The 17515-nt window shown below is 44.7% G+C and overlaps 1 protein-coding gene across 6 annotated transcripts in view; it reads left to right on the top strand.

Moving 5' to 3' along the window:
* JADE2 (jade family PHD finger 2) overlaps positions 1 to 17515 on the top strand; it is a 260373-nt gene that overhangs the window by 103732 nt on the left and 139126 nt on the right. For all 6 annotated transcript variants that reach the window (XM_069969992.1, XM_069969999.1, XM_069969979.1 and 3 more), the window contains exon 4: positions 15163 to 15320. In XM_069969992.1, coding sequence (XP_069826093.1) covers positions 15163 to 15320 — 158 coding nt within the window. The remainder of the gene's footprint in view (positions 1 to 15162; positions 15321 to 17515) is intronic.

Here is a 17515-nt window from a genome sequence, read left to right as displayed (position 1 = left end):
GTATTTCTATAAACTGCAGAAACGGGGAAATCAATATTGGGGTGCATTTCTGTGGTAGTAGGTTTATAATTATAAAAAATTTTGGATTACAATTACATTTCTGCACAGAAAATTAAAATTTTTTAATTTCTTACATACTTAGCTTTTATTTCTGTGACTCCCCTAAAGGGTTAAAAGAACTTTCTGGATATGCTTTTGCAGAGTTTGGGGGGTGCAGTTTCTTAAATGGGGTGCTTTGTGGGGCTTTCTAACATACAGTCCCCTCAAATACACTTAAAGAAGCAGTTCACTTTTTTTTTTTTTTCGCCCCCCCCCCCCCCCCCCCCCCCCCCCCCCCCCCCCCCGGGTAGCCGCTGTCAAGTATACTTACAGAAGATGATCGGTGTCCTGTTCCCGTCGGTCAGTTCCGTCCCGCGGTGCCGTTCACATCGGGCGCGCGCTCACTTCCGCCGGCTGCTGCGAGTCCTCTTCTCTGCCCAGTGATTATACGCCGGAAGTCACTCGCTTCCATGCATTCTCTATGGAAGCGCGTGACTTCCGGCGTTCAAATGACAAGTGAGAGAAGAGGAGTCACAGCGCCGGCGGAAGTGAGCGCGCGCCCGATGTGAACTGCACCGCGGGACGGAACTGACCGACGGGAACGGGACACCGATCATCTTCTGTAAGTATACTTGACAGCGGCTACCCGGGGGGGCCAAAAAAAATAAAAAGTGAACTGCTTCTTTAAGTGTATTTGCAGAACTGGGGTCCTGGGTTCAAATCCCACCAAGGGCAACATCTGCAAAGAGTTTGTATGTTCTCTCTGTGTTTGCGTGGGTTTCCTCCGGGTACTCCGGTTTCCTTCCACACTCAAAACATAGGTGGATTTAGATTGTGAGCCCAAATGGGACAGGGAGCAATAATTGGCAAAATTATGTAAAGTGCTGCGGAATTATTATTATTATTATTAATGGTACCCAAGTTTTTTTTCTCCTTTTTCTTATATTCCACAAGGCTTTTTCCTGGAATTTTGGTGGCTTTGCGGATCTGTTCATCTATGTCTCAAATATGATATGTGGTGTTCTCTATCATCAGAAAAAATTCGGATTTACATTTGGAAAAAAACCAGAAACTTCAGATTAGAATGAATTTACATAGGCACACTATACCCCTGTAAAACAACCCCTTTGGACTGGCAATAGAATGACAGATCTAAAGGTTGTGGTACTTAACCCTTAGGCGACCCTGGACGTACCTGTACGTCCAGGGCCACCCTCAGTTGTTTAGAGTGGGGCCGCGGCGCGACTGCGCTCTGAATCGCCACGGTCCCGGGTGCCGCCTGTAGCCCGGGACCGCGGCTATTAGCAGCCACGGTCCAATCGCTGTGCATGCTAATTAGATAATCAGATGCAGCTGTCAAAGATAACAGCTGCATCCGATTACCTGATGCAGCCATTCCCTGGTGTCTAGTGGCGGAGATCGCCCATGGGGGCTTCTAGTATAAGTGTAAAAGTAAAAAAAAAGTTCCACCCAGACTGACCCAGGCCGAGACTGATGCACTGGAGGCGGGCCGACCCACCCTTAGTTGGAGGAAACCCTAGCCCCTCTATGATAGGGTTCCATTGTTTCTAATGGAGTCACGTCATGAAGGGGCTGGGGGGTTTTCCCACTGGGGATGGCTCGGCCCGCCTCCAGTGCTTCAGCCTGGGCCTGGTGGTACAGTCATTTTAAAAAAAACAAAAACCCTCCCCTAATAAAAGTGTGAATCACCCCCCTTTTCCCATGTTATAAATAAAAATAAATAAATAAACATGTTTGGTATCGCCGCGTGCGTAATCGCCCGAACTATTAATTAATCACATTCCTGATCTCACACAGTAAACTGCGCAAGCGCCAAAAAATCCCAAAGTGCAAAATTGCGCATTTTTGGTCGCATCAAATCCAGAAAAATTGTAATAAAAAGCGATCAAAAATTCTCATATGCGCAATCAAGGTACCGATAGAAAGTACAGATCATGGCTCAAGAAATGACACATCACACAGCCCCATAGACAAAAGGATAAAAGCGCTATAAGCCTGGGAATAGAGTGATTTTAAGGAATATATATTTGTTAACAATGGTTTGAATTTTTTACAGGCCATCTCATAATATAAAAGTTATACATGTTACATATCGTTGTAATCGTAACGACTTGAAGAACATACCTAACAAGTCAGTTTTACCCCAGGGCGAATGGCGTAAAAAAAATACCCTCCAAATAAAAGAAATGTGTTTTGTTTGTTTGTTTTTTTCAAAGTTCACCACACATTGAATTTTTTTCTGGTTTCGCAGTGTACTTTATGAAAAAATTCAGCCTGTCATTGCAAAGTACAATTAGTGGCACAAAAAATAAGGGCTCATGTGGGTTTCTAGGTGAAAAAAGCAACTGCTATGGCCTTTTAAGCACTAGGAGGAAAAAAATAAAAACACAAAAATTGAAATTGGCCCGGTACTCTAAGGGTTAAAGGTCACTTCCAGAATGATAGAGAAAAGTGTGGGGAAAAAATTATTCCAGTCATTAACACATGGACTAAACCTGGCACCTGGATTTTTTACCTCACATTCACAGAGTTTTTTTTCCCCTCTTGTTTGTAATATGTTGTGCCGTTTCTGTAAACCCGTCAGAATTTTTTGAATCCTGAAAGCTCACAATTCTTCCAATTTTTTGTTGGCCAATAAAGGTATTACTATTAAATTACATTGATTGAAAGTATCTACCACCAAATGGATTTTTCTGGCCAACACAATAGTATACAGTGGTACCTTGGTTTAAGTGTAACTTGGATTGAGAGCGCTTTGCAGGATGAGCTCACAGTTTTTTTTTAAAACTGTACCTTGGTTTAAGAGCACTGCTTCAGTTTAAGAGCTCCCTGAACGAGGTGGGAGGGGGGGGGGGGGAGGGGCAACATCTGCATAGTATGGTATACAGCACTGTACTCTGACAGTGCTGTATACGGATTATGCTCGTAATCCAAGGCACCACTGTACTATATTATCTATATCTTTAGCAAAAACCGCATGCTTAAAACTGAGAGAAGGATACAAATAAGGTTATGACGTGTATAGAATGAATTCTTATTAGAGATGAGCTAACCTGGAGCATGCTCGAGTCGATCCGAACCCGAACTTTCGGCATTTGATTAGTGGTGGCTGCTGAACTTTGATAAAGCCCTAAGGCTATGTGGAAAACATGGATATAGTCATTGGTGGTATCCATGTTTTCCCAGACAACCTTAGAGCTTTATCCAAGTTTAGCAGCCCCAGCTAATCAAATACCGAACGTTCGGGTTCGGATCGACTTGAACCCGAACCCCGGTTCGCTCATCTCTAATTCTTATATTTTATTAAACTGGATAAACCCTTCAACATCTACCATAAAAACCTATAAAGATCTGTCTTGCTAAGTAGCCAGAGTGATAGTAAAGAGTGAAGAGTTATAGTGAAAAAAAAAATAATTTCCCCCTTCCCCCAAAGTTTAATCTGTTCTATCAATTCCCTCGTTCATCACTATCCAATTCAAATGTATCCTACATGTGTTCATCTTTCTTTCATAAATAATTCAGGGAGTTTGAGTACGAAAATTGACTCCCTCTTTTCACTCTCAATCTTAGGCACTTCAGTTGTAAAATGCATTTCGTGGATTAGTTCATGCAGAATTTCCTGTTGCCTATAGGTTTTTCTTTAGCCATATCACTTAACCCTGTCCCTCCCGAGCCACCTTTCATTTTTTCACTTTGTTTTGTCTTCCCCATGTTTAAAATGCCTTAGTGCTTGCATTTTTCACCTACAGACCCACATGAGCCCTTATTTTTTGCAACACCTATTGCAGTGACAGAGTTTTCCATAAAACATGTTGTGAAATTAGAAAAAAATTTGAAAAAAACAGAGGTTTGTGTACATGACACATTATCTATGTCCCTTAACCCTTTGAGGACCAGGCCCAAAATGACCCAGTGGAACGCGCAAATTTTGATCTTAGTGTTTTCGTTTTTCCCTCCCCCCTTTCTAAGAGCTCTAGCACTCTCAGTTTTCTATCTACAAGCCATGTAAGTGCTTGTTTTTTACAGGAATAGTTGTACTTTGTAATGGCGTCTTTCATTTTACCATAACATGTATGATGGAATTCCAAATATATTATTTATGAAGATATAAATAGGTGAAATCGAAAAAAGAATGCAATATGGTAACGTTTGGGGGGTTCCTGTGTCTACGTAATACACTATATGGTAACAGCGACATGATTCTATTATTCTATAGGTCAGCCCGAACACAACCATATGCAGGTTACACAGATTCTCTAATGTTATATATGTATTTTTTTTATGAAATCCTTTGTTTTGGCAATTAAATATTAATAAAATGGGCCTATTGTGACGCTTATAACGGTTTTATTTTTTCACCTACGGGGCTGTATGGGTTGTCATTTTTTCCGCCATGATCTCTAGTTTTTATTAATACCATATTTGTGAAGATCGGACATTTTGATCACTTTTTATTGATTTTTTAAATATATAATGTAACATAAAATCGGTAATCTGCGCACTTTTTTCCCTCTTTTCGTGTACGCCGTTTACCGATCACAATGACGCTTGTTATATTTTAATAGATAGGACAATTACGCACGCTACGGTATATTATATGTTTATCTATTTATTTATTTTTATATGTTTTATTTATATAATAGGAAAGGGGGGTGATTTCAGCTTTTATTGGGGGAGGGGTTTTGGGGTAGGGTAATAGTGTTTTGAACTTTTTTTTTTTTTTACACATTTGAAGTCCCTTTGGGGGACTTTTACATACACTTGTGTGATTTCTACACTGATGATTGCTATGCCATAGGCATAGCATTGATCAGTGTTATCGGCGCTCTGCTCATTGAGCCTGCCTGTGCAGGCTTAGTGCAGCAGGTCGCCGATCGGACTGCACGGAGGCAGGTGAGAGACCTCCGGCGGTCCGTTTCAACGATCGGGACCCCCGCAGTCACACTGAGGGGGTCCCGATCGGTAAGTGACAGGGGACTCCCCCTGTCACTTAAACGCTGCGGCGTTTAAGGGGTTAATGACACGCGGCAGCGCGATCGCTGCAGCGTGTCATTACCGGTGAGGTCCTGGCTGCTCACTGCAGCCGGCCCCACCTCCTATGAACCGCGCTCCGCTCCGGAGAGCGCTTCATAGCGGGAGAAACACCCAGGACGTAGAGTTACGTCATGGGTCGTCTGGGGACAGACTTCCATGACGTAACCCTACGTCCAGGGTCGTCTAGGGGTTAAGTCTGTACGATTACAATGATATGTAACTTGTATAACTTTTTATTTTAATGCTTTTACTAAATGTGTTTAAATTGCTTCATTACCATCCTTATACTGCTTTTATTTTTTGGTCTATGGGGCTGTGTGAAGTCTCTTTTTTTACGCCGTGATATGTACTTTATATCGGTACCTTGCTTGCCGGGGGACTTCTATGTACAATACACCACTGATCTCTCATAGAAATCAGTGCAGTTCATATATATACTGCATTGATCCATGAGTTCAGTGATCCATTACTAAAGGCTGCTGAAGACTGTAGTAATGGATTATTGAGCCGGGATCAGCATCATTGTGGTGCCGACTGCCGGCCCACCCACAAGCACAGCCCACCATCTTGCGATCCCATCGCGGGGGTGCGATCAGTCAACTAGACTAGCAGGTGAGCAGCAATGTGGGAATTTAAATGCAGCTGTCAGTTTAGCTCTGGTCTTCAGCTGCTGATAGCGTGAACCCTCTCTGAACCTCCCCACCCGCATTAGGATGTGCTGGTACAGGGGCCACTTCTCTGGTATTATGAGACCTGCTTTCATCCTTATGCTATGTTTACACTATGTTTAAACATATCGGCCGCAGGAACATCATTTTATTTTATTTGGTTTGCAGGCACATTTGGGTGTGCCTGCAATCTAATTAACCATTGAAGTCCATGCAATGAATGGCATCAGAATGGCCATACATTGTGTGAACCGTTGTGTCATACATTGTGTCAACGGCCGTTGTTCTCGCATTAGCTCTGAATTTTTTTCATTTTAAGCAAATATTTTCTAAATACCTGTGGTGATATAGAAAATAATAAACATCCTATCAGCCAATCACAGGCTGTGGTACTGTCCCGTCTGTCAGTGGCTGACCTTGCTGTCACTCCAAGATGAGTCTGTCTCATAAGTGTAACGCCTGCAGTCAGTCATCAGGTGACACCACCAACAGGACACTAGGGGATCGCGGATAGGTAAGCATAGAATGTTTATTATATGACCACAGCTATATAGGAAACATTTGCTAACATTAAAAGTTATATAGATCTGTCTATATAATGTATTACCGTATCTGTAGGGTTCTGCTGATTGACATCCTGGAAGTGAAGAAAACTGGCCTCTGTGCCAATCCACGTTGTGGGCCATTGGATATGAACTGCAATTCTCCACCTGTCAGTTCAAAAGGATTACATACGCGCAGCGGAATTGTCATCTCACTGTGAGTATGTAAGCGGCAGCCCCATGCATACATTACCCGGTCAGGACACCGGGAGCCACAGGACAAGCCGCAGTGCAGACTGGGCAATGTATGCACCGGGCTGCGGGGGGTTAAGGGGACTGCCACTTACGTACTTGCAGCGGGATGACATTTCCGCTGCGAGTATCTAATGCTTTTGAAACTGACAGGAGAGGAATCGCAGAGTGAAATCCGTTGTGATTCTGTTACGTGTAAAGCAAGGTTTAAATAGTTGAGATGAGAATACCCATTTTACTAACATAGTTATACTCAGGGCTGTGTAGTAAGCAAGTCACAACTCTGACTCTTGAATTTTATCAGGCTCTGACTCCTTTATAAATGGTCTATCAGACACCAGGGGAGTTTTTTTTTTTATCAAGCTGGTGTAAAGTGGTCCGACTTTTGAGTGAATAAGGCAAAGACACACACCCGTCACCCGCGGCTTTTACCTTGCCTCCGCACTCCCGCGGGTCACTCCATCACCATCCCAGCTTACCGGCGGCAACCCCCCCCCCCCAGGTCAATTGCTGCGCACACCCCTGTCACCCGCGGCTCTTACCTGTCACCCGCGGCTCTTACCTGTCACCCGCGGCTCTTACCTGCCACCCGCGGCTCTTTCCTGCCACCCGCGGCTCTTACCTGCCACCTGCGGCCGTCACTTGTCACCCGCGGCCGTCACCTGCCACCCGCGGCTGACAAAGATATAAATCAGATTCTCCTCTGTCTGTTAACGCCTGCGCTCCTGAATCATGACGGCCCTACAGAAACTGCCCACTCAGCCAGTCAGTGACTGCAGCTGTGCCCTGCCTCAGTAACTGATTAGCTGAGCAGGCATTGTGGGGCCATGACATCACAGGATCGGAAGCCCAGCAGGGGGACCATGAACAGTGGCGCTGCAGCAATACAGGGGCGTGGGGAACAGGTTAAATAGGAATTCTTTATGTCCCCACCACTCCTTCTCCCCCCTTGGATTATTCATGGTTTCCCAGAGTACCCCTTTAATTTCTGCCTCTCACACACACACACACACACACGCAGCAGCCATACCACACAGGACACATTTATGAAATCTGCACCTTACGTACACTATAGAAAAGGCACAGATGGTTTTGAGACGTGGCAAAGCAGGGTGGAGGCATGACCTACTCTTGAACGAAATTGTTGTAGAAATCGATAACCTGCCGTCGAGCAGGTGTAGATTTACACGCCCGCAAGCAGCATGCGCAGGTCCCACCAGAATCACTAAGTGGCATGCGCTTTTTAGCAAACTTCGCGGGGTAAATGAGAGCAGGGCCTACTTAAAGGAGAAGTCCGGCAAAAAAATGTATTAAAGTATTGTGTTGCGCCCCCAAAAGTGATACAAATCACCAATATACACTTATTACGGGAAATGCTTATAAAGTGCTTTTCTCCCTGTACTTACTACTGCATCAAGACTTCACTTCCTGGATAAAATGGTGATGTTATGGCCCGACTCCCAGAGCTGTGCGGGCTGTGACTGTGGGAGAGGATGATGGCAGAGGGATGCTCAGTGTCCCTCCAGTGCCCTGTGTCCCTTAGTATCCCCTGCTATCATCCTCTCCAGCAGCCACAGCCCGCGCAGCTCTGGGAGTCGGGTCGTGACATCACCATGTTATCCAGGAAGTGAAGCCTTGATGCAGTAGTAAGTGCAGGGTAAAAAGCACATTTTATGTACATTTCCCATAATAAGTGTATATTGGGGATTTATAAACCTTTTGGGGGACAACACAATACTTAAATAAAAACTTTTGCCAGACTACTCCTTTAAAATGTCCCCTAAAATCTTCTCCCAGAGAGAAAACCCCACATTGAGGACAATAGAAACTCATGGGTCCTTTATTCAATTCCTGACAACATCCACAGTCACATGTCCCCTATTGGCCAATAGAAGATTGCAGGTCCTTATCTTTTTGCCTGATATAAATACAGATTTTCACAATTTAAGCAATTTTCTTAACCATTATAAAGCCGCTGTGGAAGTCACTGTTAAGGGGCCGGTACAAAACTTGCTCATAAAGGGGTTGTACCAAACTTGCTAATAAAGGAATGTGCCAAAGTCGCTCTCAAAGGGACGGTACCAGAGTCACTCTCAAAGGGGTGGTACCAAAGCCGCTCTTAAAGGTACGTACCCAAAAAGCTCTTAAAGGGGCAGTACCAAAGTCGCCCTTAAAGGTATGGCACAACAGTTGCTCTTAAAGGGAGGGTATCGAGGGTTAAAGTTTCTCTTAAAGAGAAGTCACTGTTAAAAGAGGTGCTCTTTTCAAGCACTGTGTATTTTCTTATGGAAATGCACATCTAGTTCCTAATTTTTCTATAATTAATACAGCCCGAACCGCTTTGCACACAGCCTCTGTTCAAACTGTATTTCGAAGCTCTCAACGGTGACAGGTATGCTAAGTATTTTTAGCTTAAATCGAATTTGTTATTTTTAACAAATTTATGTTTAAAGACCAAAGAATTCCCATAGAAATAACTGGCAAAATTCAAACAGCACACAGCGCAGCTCTAACCAGCCAATCACAGCACATATTCAAATAGCTGAAATGTAGCAGCTAATAGAAACATGCAGGTTGTGAGGCATTGAGCCTGACAACATCCACATAGTCACATGTCCCCTGGCAGGTCCTTAAAGGGGTATTCCTCCCAAAATCTTTTTTGCATTTATACATTACCCACCCATAGCTTTCAATCTTTCGAATATCAATGTATTATAGATTTTGTACAGTTTTGCTGTTATCTAGATGCATTCACCCCTATGGAATGCATAGAATCATCATCTCTCAGTCCACTCTGACACCACTCCCTGCTCCTGGCCCTCACCCTCTGAGACGGCATCACGTGTACTCATTCTCTTCAATGTGCTGGGTTAGGCTTCTAACCAAGCCAAACTGAAGTAAAAGAGGACACTGCTGTTAGAGAGGGAGACCGTGATCCCTGCAGCTGTCACCGTCTCCCTCTCTAACGGCAGCCAAACCAGTCACCCGTTCCATGTGCTTACCCCCTGACTGTGCCCCCCCCCCCCCGGTCACCCGCGACCCACTTGCGATGCTCGCCTGCGGCACCCCGACTCCCGGGGGCGCTTACCAGAGGAACTCCCCCGCCACACACACACACGTGGGTCAACTGCTGCACACACACACACACCTGTCACCTGGGCTCCGCACTCCCGCGGGTCACTCCATCACCATCCCAGCTTACCGGCGGCAACCCCCCCCCCCCAGGTCAATTGCTGCGCACACCCCTGTCACCCGCGGCCGTCACCTGCCACCCGCGGCCGTCACCTGCCACCCGCGGCCGTCACCTGCCACCCGCTGCTCTTACCTGCCACCCGCGGCTGTCACCTGTCACACGCCGCTATTACTTGTCGCCCGCGACCTTACCGGCGGCACAACACCCCCCATCTGCGTCACCTGTGGGAGAATGTTCTGTGATTGTGTCTTGTCTGAGATATCAGTCCCGTATATTTAGGTGTCAGGATCTTACCAGGCCACATTCACACAGGAGGATCTGCTGCAGATTGTCCGACACTGATCCCTAATACACCAAACAGCTTTGGTGCAAAAACCCTGTACAGCGGATAAGATAGGTGCACATGTTCTACTGTGTGTGTGTGTGTACAGTGTATGGCACCTTCACCAAGTGACAGCTGTGACCCCGAGCTGTGTCATAGTGCGCCCAGCAGAGCATGTGCTCTGCCGTGGGCACCACACCCGCTTACATAGAAGCAATGCATCCAAGAGACAACTAGTGAAAATAAATTTGCAAATGCAGACTACACCATCTTACCTCTGCTACACCATCTCAGCCCTGCTACACCATCTCACCATTTCAGCCCTGCTACACCATCTCACCATCTCAGCTCTGCTACACCATCTCTCCTTCTCAGCTCTGGTACACCATCATACCTCTGCTATACCATCTCATCTCTGCTACGCCATCACCATCTCAGCTCTGCTACACCATGACACCATCTCAGCTCTGCTACACCATCTCAGCTATGCCATCACCATCTCAGCTCTGCTACGCCATCATCATCTCAGCTCTGCTACACAATCATCATCACCATCTCAGATCTGCTACACCATCATCAGGCATAAGCATTGCATGATGGGAAATGTAGTTTATTATCTTGATAATAGACCATCTTTTAGAAAAACGTGTAACTCAGGAACGGCAGCAGCTAGAAAGATGGGAGACGGCTCAAAATACTCAGGGGGACTTGGTGAGTGAGACCAGCTAGGTTTGAGAGCATTACAATTTTTTTGCTCTTGGGGGGAATACCCCTTTAACGATTTTGCCTCACTGACATAAATACAGATTTCCACAATTCAAGCAATTTTCTTTACCATTATAAGGCCGCTGTGGATGTCACTCTCAAAGAACGGTACCAAAGACGCTCTTACAGGGACGGCACCAAAGTTGCTCTTAAAGGGGCAGTACCAAATTCACTCTTAAAGGGACGTTACCAAAGTCCCTAAGAAAGGGGAATAAGAGAAGGGGAACCCGGTGAAAAGTCTGAGATACAAATTATTTTATTGCCAGATATAGGGCTACTTGTCATAAATGCATGCAAAGTTGGTTAGTTGCCATTTGAATGTCCATGTTGTAGAACAGTAATATGAAGAATAAATCTACCAATGAACAGCATGTCAGACATTTAGGTAGATGAGTTATAGAATTAGTAGATCCCATCAGCAAACCAGGCCTTCTATTGGCATAAACTTGGGACAGTGGTAGAATGAGAAACCATTGCATGGTCTCACAAATTTTGAAATAGGCATGCCAGTCTGGTGGGCAGCACAGGTTTGTAGTTAGTCAGGTGAAGCTTAAAGAGTCACTGTCGTTAAATTTTTTCTTGCAGAAATCAATAGTCCAGGCGATTTTAAGAAACTTTGTAATTGGGTTTATTAGACAAATATGCCATTATCTGCATGTAAAAAGCCTTTTCCCAGGTCCCCCCTTTCTGTCATCCACTGCTCAGAATCAGGAAATCTCGACTGTTTTTCATCAGTCGGATCCTGTCTGAGCTATGGAGAGGGGAAGAGGGGGAGGGAGATTAGTCAGCAGCAGAGAGCTAAGAACAAAGGATAACACAGTGGGGGAGCTATTCAGAGTGCTATTCAGAGGTCATAGAGGTCAGTGGTGACTGTCAGAGGATAGAGCCCGTGATGTGAACGTAAATTAACTCTTTGTTGTCCTGTTTTGGTGCCTCTACTTTCTCTCTCCATAGGAGAACAATGAAGACAGGAGGGAGAGCTTCAAACTGCTTTTTCATGATAAAAATTCATTTTTCGGCTAATAAACCCAATTACAAAGTTTCTTAAAATTCCCTGTACTATTGAGTTCTGCAAAAAAAAAATAAAAAAATTTAACGACAGTGACACTTAGGCGACCCTGGACGTACCTGTACGTCCAGGGCCGCCTACGTGTGTTCAGAGCAGGGCCGCGGTCCTGGGTGCGGCATGTAGCCCAGGACTGCGGCTATTAGCGGGCACGGTCCGATCGCCGTGCCCGCTAATAAAGTAATCGGATGCAGCTGTCAAAGTTGACAGCTGCATCCGATTACTTGAATGCAGCCATCCCTGGTGTCTAAGGGGGTGGATCGCTCCAACGGGACATTGTCCACACATCCTACTCCTGCCGGGCTGGTAATGGTGCTGATTCCGTCTCAGTATTTGATTGCTTCCGGCTGCAGCAGCCGGAAGCAATCAAAGTGCCTATCTCATTGATCTATCCTGTATTAGTATCAGAGAGATCAGAGTGCTTATACTAGAAGTATAAGTATATAAGTGTAAAAGTATATAAGTGTAGAAGTAAAAAAAAAAGTGTCATTATTAATAAAAAAAAAAAAAAAAAACCTTCCCTAAAAAAGTTTGAATCACCCCCTTTTCCCATGTTATAAATAATAATAAATAAATAAACATGTTTATCGCTCCGTGCATAATCGCCCGAACTATTAATTTATCATATTCCTGATCTCGCATTGTAAATGGCGTAAGCGTAAAAAAATCCCAAAGTGCAAAATTGCTCATTTTTGGTCTAATCAAATCCAGAAAAATTTGAATAAAAAGTGATCAAAAAGTCGCATATGCGCAATCAAGGTACCGATAGAAAGAACATATCATGGCGCAAAAAATGACACCTCACACAGCCCCATAGACCAAAGGATAAAAGCGCTATAAGCCTGGGAATAGAGCGATTTTAAAGGAGTTATCCAGCGCTACAAAAACATGGCCACTTTCCCCCTACTGTTGTCTCCAGTTTGGGTGGGGTTTTAAAACTCAGTTCCATTGAAGTAAATGAAGCTTAATTGCAAACTGCACCTGAACTGGAGACAACAGTAGGGGGAAAAGTGGCCATGTTTTTGTAGCGCTGGATAACCCCTTTAAGGAACATATATTTGATAACAATGGGTTGAATTTTTTACAGGCCATCAGATACAATAAAAGTTATACATGTTACATATCATTGTAATCGTAATGACTTGGGGAACATATTTAACAAGTCAGTTTTACCCCAGGGCGAGCGGCGTAAAAACGAAACCCCCCTAAATAAAAGAAATTATTTTTTTTTTTTTTCAATTTCACCACACATTGAATTTTTTTCTGGTTTTGAAGTGTCCTTAATGAAAAAATTCAGCCTATTATAGCAAAGTACAATTAGTGGCGCAAAAAATAAGGGCTCATGTGGGTTTCTAGGTGAAAAAATGCAAGTGCTATGGCCTTTAAAGCACAAGGAGGAAAAAAAACGAAAATGCAAAAATTTTAATTGGCCGGGTCCTCTAAGGGTTAAGAGGCAAATGATGCTCAAGGGATCAGGCACAAATAGCGATAAGGCAGGGAAATATTGTGTTATGAGAATAAACAGGTTTCATATTTTATTAGGGGTGCATTAAACATGAGAAGGAGCTCCCTGTCCCAGCTTTTCACTGTTACTTCATGATTCCACTTCATGCATTGCCTCACCAGAAGGTGCCTGAGCCATTTCCTTTTTGTAGGTATTTGTATTTTTGGGCCTAATTGTTACATATTTGTGTTTTGTAAGGCCCCCTTCACACGTCTGGAAAAACCATCCGGATTTCCTATCAGGAAATCCGGACGGATTTCCGGACCCATAGACTTTAATTAGTCACTGACACCCTTCCGGAAGTCTATGAGAGCGCCGGAATCACGGGCACTTTCCTGAGCCCGCCGGACCCCGCAACCACTGGCACCCCAGTCCGCCGCCCGATCAGTCAGCCACGCCTCCCTCCCGACACCCTGGCCCCCCCCCCCCACCCCCGGAGCGGACATCAGCTGCCCGCCGCCCAGAAACCCCCCCCCCGGACGGGACAGGACCCCGATGCCTCACCCAACCCCCATCAGTTGCCCACCACCCAGACAACCCCCCCCCCCCCCCCCCGAGAGCCGACAGGACATGAGCTGATCACCCCGACAACCCCCAACTCACCACTCGTCATCTTGGCCCCCTGGACCGGACAGCGGCCACCCAATCATCCGACTTGTCTTCTTCTCTGTACACCCGCCCAGGACTCACCACCAGCTGCTGCCGACGACGGGTGGGTTGAAACATCCTGCCTAACACCCCCCCCCCCCGAACTAAAACTTCCATCACTCAGGAAGTTGTAGTTCTGCAGCCTGTGGCCATCCAGGTTGCTGAAGTTCAACTCCTATCATGCCTTGCTGACAGGTCATGATGGGAGTTGTACTTCTGCTGCCTGTGGCCGTCCAGGTTGCACAAGTACAACTTCAATCATTCCTTGCTATATTTATCTGCATCCACCTCATAGAGAGTATGGAGACAACCGGGATATCTTGAGCTTTATTCCTGGCCGTCAGTAAATTGAATTGATGGTAACCCCGACAGGGGCACAAACCTGACTTATCATCTCTCTGTAGTATATGGATACAGTTAGGGCATAGTGCAATAATCCAGCACTTGTCGGCAAACAGCGAGCAGCCTTTTAATCACTAGTCACTGTGTGTTGTCTTTCTATATGTGTGTGTTTTTCTGTTGTATATAATTTGATTTAATAAAAGTTAAGTTTTACTGATAGGGAACATAGGTGTGTATGGGGCTTGTCACTACAAGTTGAGATTCTGTTTAGTGGCACCTCCTATTGGACTTGGGATCTAGTGGTCCGTAAGAAGTACAACTCTCATCATGCCTTGCTGACAGGTCATGATGGGAGTTGTACTTCTGAAGCCTGTGGCCATCCAGGTACACTAGGGGCTGTGTGGGTACATGTGATGTATGTTGGCATACTAGACCATATTAAGAACTATTTTTTTTTCTCATCAGGAAATCCTGATGGTTTTTCCTGATGGTTTCCTGATGTTAAAAACTGATTGCTGTCAGGAAATCCTGATACTTTCCTGATGACATTTGAGGTCTCCTGATCAGGATTTTCTGACAGTAAAAACTGACACGGACGTGTGAATGGGGGCTAAGTGTTATAAATAAACATAATGACATTGCATTTCACTATGGTTTGATGTTCTGATCACATTTCTTATAGCTTACTGCAGAAAGTATTATATTATTTATTTAATTTCCTATAACCCCCTTTACATTAATCTGTTTATTGTTTTTTATTTTCCAGGTTTTTCGTACCGATTTAATAACTGCAATGAAAGTTCCAGATTCCTTCCAGTTTGGGCCAGATGAATTTTACATATTGGCTGATCCTTGGAGGCAAGAATGGGAAAAAGGAGTCCAGGTGCCAGCAGGCTTAGAAGCAATACCTGAACCACAGGTCAGGTAGGTAAATTCAAGTTTACATTTGGGGCTGGGTTCACACTACGTAAGTTCCTGGCCGTAGCGCGTTCCGTGAATAAGCGGCCGGAAACTTACGTAGTTTGCGTACAATGTAAAGTATACGATCTACGGCTGCACAGTTCACACTACGTATGAACTTACGCCCGGATCGTATGCGGCGCCGTAAAAAATGAACCAGACCATTATTTCGGGACGGAAATGCCGTAACTTACGCCCGTAGCGTTACATGCGGTCCCGTACGTAGTGGTGATTTCTTCATTTTGAAAGCTTTTTGTGCTTATCCAAAAGGTTCTGTGGGGTGTTCGGGGCTAGGCGAAGATTTCCAAGTACTTTCGTTTCGAGGAACATGCCTCTTCATCAGATAATTATCTGATGAAGAGGCATGTTCCTCGAAACGTATTTTATTTTACGTCATGCAATAAAGTAGTTTAAGATTTTAATACTACGACTCCATCATCTCCTTGATAATTTTTGGAAAATCCGCTCAGCGCCGGACACCAGAGTACACCACGTATCCTGCCTGGATAAAGTGATCTTGCACACCGATTTCTTCTACCGACCCAGTCGGACCCCTGGTGGGCAGCGAGCGTTTAAAGCATCTGGCGGTGTCGGGCTCGTAGCACGACACGCAAAGGTGAGCAATATTCTATCACTCACTACTACACCAACCTACCCTGCAGAATTACACTATGTGCGCCGTGCGCTGTATTCCCCTTTCTCTTTCCAATAGTTACATAGTTAATACGGTTGAAAAAAGACACATGTCCATCAAGTTCAACCAAGGAGGGGATGGATACAGGGAAGGGGGAGGGGTGATAGGTTCTATACATATGCATCTATATTATTTTGGTCTAAGAACTTGTCTAGCCCTGTTTTGAAGCCCTCTACTGTTTTTGCTGTGACCAGATCCTGTGGTAGACTGTTCCACAGATTCACAGTTCTCATGGTAAAGAAGGCTTGTCGCCTCCGGAGATTGAACCTTTTTTTCTCCAGGCGGAGGCAGTGCCCTCTTGTCCTTTGAGGGGGTTTTACCTGGAACATCTTTTCCCCATATCTCTTGTAGGGGCCATTTATATATTTAAATAAGTTAATCATATCTCCCCTTAAACGTCTCTTCTCCAGACTAAACAAATGTAATTCTTTTAATCTCTCCTCATAACTATGGGGATGCTCCATTCCCCTTATTAGTTTAGTTGCCCGTCTTTGTACCCTCTCCAGCTCTAGAACATCCTTTTTATGAATCGGGTTCCAAAACTGGACAGCATACTCCAGATGAGGCCGCACCAAAGCTTTATAAAGCGGTAATATTATATCCCTGTCCCGAGAGTCCATGCCTGTTTTAATGCATGACAATATCCTGCTGGCCTTAGAAGCCACTGACTGACATTGTGTGCTGTTCTGTAGTCTATTATCTACAAGTACACCCAGATCCTTCTCTATCAGTGACTCTCCCAGAGTAACTCCCCCCAGGACATATGATGCATGCGGGTTATTAGTACCCAGGTGCATAACTTTACATTTATCCACATTGAACCTCATTTGCCAAGTGGACGCCCAAACACTCAGTGTGTCTAAGTCATCCTGTAACATCTGCACATCCTCCATAGACTGTACTGTACTACAAAGCTTGGTGTCATCTGCAAAGATAGAAACATTGCTGTTAATTCCATTCTCAATATCATTAATAAACAAGTTAAACAGAAGAGGACCCAGTACTGACCCTTGGGGTACACCACTTATTACCGGGGACCATTCGGAGTAGGAATCATTGACCACCACTCTCTGGGTACGATTATTAAGCCAGTTTTCAATCCAGTTACACATTAAATTTTCCAAACCAATAGACTTTAACTTACCCATCAGACGTCCATGAGGAACTCTGTCAAACGCTTTTGCAAAATCCAGGTACACGATATCCACAGCCGCGCCGCCATCCAGGCTTCTACTTACCTCTTCATAGAAACATATTAGGTTGGTTTGACAGCTTCTGTCCTTAGTAAAACCATGCTGGTTATCACTTATAATACTATTAGCCACTACATATTCCTGATGTAGTCCCTTATAAGCCTCTCAAATAGTTTCCCCACAATGGACGTTAAGCTTACGGGTCTATAGTTACCTGGGGAAGTTCGAGAGCCCTTTTTGAAGATCGGCATTACATTTGCCTTACGCCAGTT

Source organism: Dendropsophus ebraccatus, chromosome 1, assembly GCF_027789765.1.
Source record: "Dendropsophus ebraccatus isolate aDenEbr1 chromosome 1, aDenEbr1.pat, whole genome shotgun sequence".
NCBI lineage: Eukaryota > Metazoa > Chordata > Amphibia > Anura > Hylidae > Dendropsophus > Dendropsophus ebraccatus.
Note: the sequence above shows the minus strand (reverse complement) of the source record. Positions and strands in the feature narration are given on the sequence as shown.